The sequence below is a fragment of the Ictidomys tridecemlineatus genome, chromosome 10 (genome assembly GCF_052094955.1).
Source record: "Ictidomys tridecemlineatus isolate mIctTri1 chromosome 10, mIctTri1.hap1, whole genome shotgun sequence".
NCBI lineage: Eukaryota > Metazoa > Chordata > Mammalia > Rodentia > Sciuridae > Ictidomys > Ictidomys tridecemlineatus.
Genome location: NC_135486.1, coordinates 115,761,507 through 115,767,599, shown reverse-complemented (window position 1 = coordinate 115,767,599; position 6,093 = coordinate 115,761,507). Strand labels below are relative to the sequence as shown.

The 6,093-nt window shown below is 47.2% G+C and overlaps 1 protein-coding gene and 1 long non-coding RNA gene across 5 annotated transcripts in view; one reads left to right on the top strand and one right to left on the bottom strand.

Moving 5' to 3' along the window:
- The first annotated feature begins 808 nt into the window (after window positions 1–808).
- Actl6b (actin like 6B) overlaps window positions 809–6,093 on the top strand; it is a 13,188-nt gene continuing 7,903 nt past the window's right edge. Inside the window, exons 1-4 of one of the 4 annotated variants that reach the window (XM_021728555.3) lie at window positions 809–941; window positions 1,400–1,476; window positions 1,683–1,848; window positions 2,148–2,248. In XM_021728555.3, coding sequence (XP_021584230.1) covers window positions 917–941; window positions 1,400–1,476; window positions 1,683–1,848; window positions 2,148–2,248 — 369 coding nt within the window. In that variant the 5' untranslated portion in view covers window positions 809–916. Of the gene's footprint in view, window positions 942–1,399; window positions 1,477–1,682; window positions 1,849–2,075; window positions 2,249–6,093 lie in introns of those variants that run through there. The other 3 variants (XM_040277187.2, XM_078023804.1, XM_078023805.1) reach the window with 3 other exon arrangements.
- LOC144367456 (uncharacterized) overlaps window positions 5,241–6,093 on the bottom strand; it is a 9,167-nt gene continuing 8,314 nt past the window's right edge. Inside the window, exon 2 of the long non-coding RNA XR_013426850.1 lies at window positions 5,241–5,620. This is a non-coding gene — a long non-coding RNA (uncharacterized LOC144367456). The remainder of the gene's footprint in view (window positions 5,621–6,093) is intronic.

Here is a 6,093-nt window from a genome sequence, read left to right as displayed (position 1 = left end):
ATACACAAGTGTATCTACATTACATATGTCTACACATACTCACAAACACCAGCACACACACATGCTCAACTAACCCAGGCTGTCAGAGATGCTCCTTTACCTTCCCCAGCAAAAATGCCCTGAAGGTGGGACCAGCAGCCCCAAAGAACCTAGGAAACTACCAAAATACCCACTTCTTGATCAGTGCCTCCTGAGAACAGGTGTCTAAATAGAAAGATGGGGCAAGGTGTCTAAAGCCCGATTAGCTGAGTACCTATGTGTGAACACAGGTACACAGATGTGTACGTGTAAGGCCCAGGCTCCAGGGGATGGTCGAGGAAAAAAAGTGGTCATCAGAAAGACAAAGATGGAAAGAATCAGAGACAAGAGACACCCCCAACACATACACCTCTGGTCCCTCTTTCTATCTTTCCATCCTCCCTCTCCCGGTAATTTCATTCAGGCCCGAGTGTGACAAAGCCTTGCTCAGTAGCCTGTGGATGGTTGACTCTTCAGGTGCCCCAGGGCACCTTCACCCCCCACCCTATTTTTAAAATGAAGGGAGCAGGGACCTCATCAGTCACCATACAGAGCCCTGGTCTCCGGATGGAAAGGGTCTCTATCTCTTTCCTACTCTCTGCCTCCTATTCCGCCTATTCCGCCTATTCGGTAGGTCCTGTCAGCGTTTTTATCTACTCCACCCTCAGCCCTACACCGCCCCAGAACGCCAAGGCGGCTGCCCCTTTAAAGCAGCGGCCCCCGGCCGGGTTATTGTCTGGCCTCTCAGCCAATCCGCGGCGCCGTTGGGGGAGGGAGATACAGCCTCCTGATTGGCCGCCGCGCGCCCCGCCCCGCCCGGGATCCCGGGAGCTGTCCGGCCGCCTCGGTGCTGATCCCACCGCCGCCCACGGGCCGCGAGCGGTGTTAAGAGGGCACTATGAGCGGGGGCGTCTACGGCGGAGGTGAGCCAGCCTTGGGCTTCGGGCTCCCAGCCCCGCGCGGCCTGGCCCGCAGCCCTGCGCCCCGAACCCGCGCGACCCAAGCCTTGGGCACCCTGGGGCCTGTCACCTTCGCGCTCGAGCAGATCAGCGCGAGGTTTGTGTCTCCCGCCACCTCTCTACCTTCGGTGACGGCCCCGAGCGCACCGAGCCTAACCTCTCCACTATACAACCCGCCTCCGCCCGGCCAATGGCCCCTTGCTTCCCCTCCAGGAGAGTGGCATGAACAAGGCCACTAGGCGAGAGGGACTCTGACAGCTTGACCCTCCACTCCCAGGACCCCGAACTCCAGGCCTAGCTCCCACCTGCTCCCAGCAGATATTAACCGTGGCAAGACCGGCTGTGCCCTGAGCTCCTCTTGAAACTACCCGGGGGGAGAGAGTTCGGGGGAGGTCCCCTCACACTCCTGTCTCTCTGCACAGATGAGGTGGGGGCGCTGGTCTTTGACATTGGCTCCTTCTCAGTCCGCGCTGGGTACGCTGGGGAGGACTGTCCCAAGGTGAGCCTTCCAGCCCCCTCCCCAAAACCTAGGGCTTCTGCACTTAGCTTCAGGCTTCCTGTGACTCAGAGCTTTCACAGCCCAGCCCCAAAGCTGTGCTGAGCGGGAAGGTGGGAGTAAACCCAGAGGCGGGCTGAGGGCCCTGGGTGGGACTGGACAGGGATAAGAGGGCGATCTCTCTCCCTGCCTATCCTCCCCACCCCCAGGCTGACTTCCCCACTACGGTGGGGCTGCTGGCCGCTGAAGAGGGGGGCGGGCTGGAGCTGGAGGGGGAGAAAGAGAAGAAGGGGAAGATCTTCCACATTGACACCAACGCCCTGCACGTGCCTCGGGATGGAGCAGAAGTCATGTCGCCCCTCAAGAATGGCATGAGTAAGGGGCCCCTGCCCATCACCTCCTCACACAGACCGGGAGCACCCCCCTACACACACACACCACCTGGGATACAGCATCCCATACCTTCAGAGTCATCCTTGCAACTGCCCAAGTCCCAGGGACCTCCTCACAGCTTCCCTCCGCTGCCTGGTACCCAGTCCAGGGTCCACCAGATTCCCGGGAATGGGGACTTTTCTGATGGAGCTGGACTCACTCTTCCCAAGACTCTTTTCCTTCATGTCTGCCACCCCTGCCTGCCCACCTGCATCTCTCCACACTGGTCTTCTTCCCCCAAGTCGAGGACTGGGAGTGTTTCCGGGCCATTCTGGATCACACCTACAGCAAACACGTCAAGTCTGAGCCAAACCTGCACCCAGTTCTCATGTCGGAGGCCCCGGTGAGTGCCTCATTCAGACTCACATCCAGCTCTGGGGCCCCCAGCACACCCTTTCCATCATTCACCCCTCACTTCAAGTCACCCCTATCAGTGGCTTCACCTACATTTTCCTTCCAACCTTATAATGGTCAACCAGTTTTCTTCCTTCCTGGCTTCTCTCCTCCCTTCCAGCTCTATCCACTCTGCCCTTCACCCCTGCCCCCAGTTCTTTTTTGACTTTTTAACTAAAAATCTTGGGTCAATATTATATATACACGTAAGAAATCAATTTGCTTTATAAAGTGTGTTAAGGTAAAAGCCTGCAGTTCTTACTCTCCTCCTTTCATTTCCCCATTCCAAAGACAACTAAACTGCCTTTCTCTTTTTAAGCTAGTTTTTTTTTATTGTAGTATTTTTTCTATATCTCTAAATGTCACACTTAAATTATTGCATGTTTTTTTTTTTTCCAGTATGGGAACTGAATCCAGGTCCTTGCATATGCTAGGCAAGTGCTTATCCCCAGACCACATGTGTACATGCACACACACACACACACACACACACACACACACACTACTTTTTTTTCTTCTTCTTCTTTGAGAGAAGGTCTTGCTAAGTTGTCCAGACTGGCCTCAAACTTGAGCTCCTACTGCCTCAGCTGCCTAAGTCACTGGTTTACAGGAATGTACTCCAACACCTGACTGCATGGATTTTCCCCCCTAAGCTTTAGATATTTTTTAAAAGGTAAAGCATTCTTTTTTTAGCCTTTATTTTATTTATTTACATTTATGTGATGCTGAGGATCGAACCCAGTGCCTCACATGTGCTAGGCAAGCGCTCTACCACTGAGCCACAACCCCAGCCCCAGCTTTAGATATTCTCTATGAATTTCCCACTAATGAAACAAGCATTTGGTTCTTCACCACCCCCACTATATCACACACATTTCTGATTCCCCACCTTTAAGTACATTTGTCTTTTATACTTTTGAAAAGATCAATACTCAGAATCTATGCTTTTATTATTTTTTATCCTGAGCAGGCAAGAAAATATGATCATTTTTTCTTTCCTGTGCAACTTTTTGTTCACTGGATCTGAAAATTGTCTTGGGTTTTATGTTGCTTAGTCTTCTATCTACTTAATAATGTGACTCTATGTTATTCATATGTTGTTCATATATAGTTACCTGTATATTTTCTCAAGACATTAATTGCTTTAGATAGTCTATTAATTTCATCTTCTTGAAGAAATTTCTCCAGGAGAGCCTAATAACCTATTCCACTTTGAATTAGCAGCCCTCTACACCAGGGGCAGAACTGTCATCTGGCATCTCCTTTTGTCAACCCCGTGGAGAATCCCTTTGCCTCACTCCTATATTGGGGAAGAAATTTGGACCTTTACTACCCCTGTGTTAGAAGTCGTGTTTCTTTTTTTTTTAATTTTTTTTTAATTTAGGTGGACCCAATATCTTTATTTTATTTTTATGTGGTGCTGAGGATTGAACCCAGTGCCCCATGCATGCTAGGCAAGCACTCAACCACCGAGCCACATCCCAGCCCCTAGAAGTCCTGTTTCTGATATTTGATTCCATTTCTTGTTTTACTTCTTAGAAAGATTTTAGGAAGTAAATTTTTTGAGATTTTGCATGTCCGATGTTGGATTGATAGCTTAGCTAGGTATCACACTCCGGGTTGGAATTTTTTTTTTTTCCTTCAGAATCTCGAAGGTATTTCTCCATTCTCTTCCACAGTTGCCACCAAGAAGGCTGAAACTGTCTAGCTCCTGATCTTCTGGTGTGATTTTTTTTTCTTTCTGAAAGTTTATAGATTTCTCACTCCATCCTAAGTATTCTACAATTTTACTATGATATGTACTGATATTGGTTTATATTCATTCATTGCTGTATATACTTAATATGTCCCTTCAATCTAAAAACCTCTGCCTTTCAAATCAATGAAAAAAGTTTATTCATTTTATTACTTATTTCTCTCAATTTTCTCTGTTCTCTTTTAAGAAATTCTATTATTTAAATTTTGGGCCAAAACTGGTCCCCTGATTTTTATTTTATTTATTTTGGTGCTGGGGAATTGAACAAAGGGCCTCATGCATTGCCGGGCAGATGCTCTACCACTGAGCTCACATCCCCAACCCTTTTTCTTATATTTTCTCTTCTGTTTTCCATCTCTACTTTTCCCCTCTAGTTTCTAAGATGTTCCCTCAAATTTACATTCCTTCTTCCAAGTTTTCCATTTCTGCTCCTACATTCTTACTTTCCATGAGTTCTTTTTTTGTTCCATGAATGTTGCTATTTGAGTGTCCTCGCCTGGTTTCATGGGTGTACTATTGTTGGCTCCTTCACTAAGAATATTACTGATTTTGTTTTTGCTCTCGTATCTTCCTGAATAATCTCTGTTCTTCCAAGTTGTTCTTACAAGTGGCACGCACCTGTAAAATCCCAGTGGCTCCAGAGGCTGAGGCTGGCTTTCGAGTTCAAAGCCAGCTTTAGCAGAAGCAAGGTGTTAAGCAACTGAGTGAGACCCTGTCTCTAAATAAAATACAAAATAGAGATGGGGATGTGGTTCAGTGGTTGAGTGCCCCTGAATTCAATCTCCAGTACCCCCTTCTCCCGAAAAAATAAAACCAAATTGCTTTTTTATCTGCATTGTTTTTGGGAAGGTCTCTATCTCATTATAGAGACATTTCTTAGATTCTGAAAGCCCATGTTTGCTTGCTTATTGTTTCGTGGTGGGGCTCTAAAAAGCTGATCAGAAACCCTGGTTCAGAGGAATGGAGAGCTTATTGATTAATGTTTGCTATGGGCTAATCTGAATGGAATGTTCTGGTGGTCAGCATACAGATGCTATACTATACAAATACTGGTATCTTCAGATTTGGGAGGGGTGCTGGATTGAACCTAGGACCTCTCATGCAGATACTCTACCACTGAGCTACACCCCAACCTGTATCTTTAGATTTTTTTTTTTAGAGAGAAAGAGAGAGAGAGAGAGAGAGAGAATTTTTAATATTTATTTTTTAGTTCTCGGCGGACACAACATCTTTGTTGGTATGTGGTGCTGAGGATTGAACCCAGGCTGCACGCATGCCAGGCAAGTGTGCTACCGCTTGAGCCACATCCCCAGCCCACATCTTTAGATTTTTGATGTGACCCCATAGGCTTCCACCCTGGAGACCTGCTTGGATCCCTCTTTCTTAGAGCAAGTGAGAGAATGGGGCTGGTAGTCTCAGCATCCAGTGTACCTGGCATCGCTTCATTCTCTGCCTTGGGCAGATGCCCTCACTCCCGCTGTGTCCAGAGTCCCATCAGTTCAGGAATCCTCGGTGTCATCCTCTCTGGGGTTCTGGAACTGGCATGGGGGATAACAGCTCAGTGACCTGGAGTTGGGGAGAGAGTTTAGGAGTCTGTTATGTGAGTAGCTTCAAACAATCTTATTTTAGATTTCCTTTCATTTCCACTTCTAGAAATACCTGAACCCTATTCCTGAGGCCTTTCAGGATTCTGTGCCTTATCACAGGTTGTTCCTGTTTTTTCCCACTACCAGTTTAGGAGTCAGTTTGCCAAACCTCACCACTCACTTATCTGATTCCTAGCTCCAATATTTTGTCACTGTTTCCCCTTATTATTCTCAACCCAAGCCCTCCTCTCTCTTTTTTTGTCCCTCTTGCTCTCTCTCTCTCCAACCCACCCCAGAACAGAGATTAATACAATTTAAAATTAACCTTTCTAAAGTTAACAATTCAGTGGCATTTAGTACATTAACAGTGTTACACAGCCATTACTGCTATCTGGTTAAAACATTTTCATGATCTCAAAGAAGAACCCATTTCTGTTAAATAGTTACTCTGTA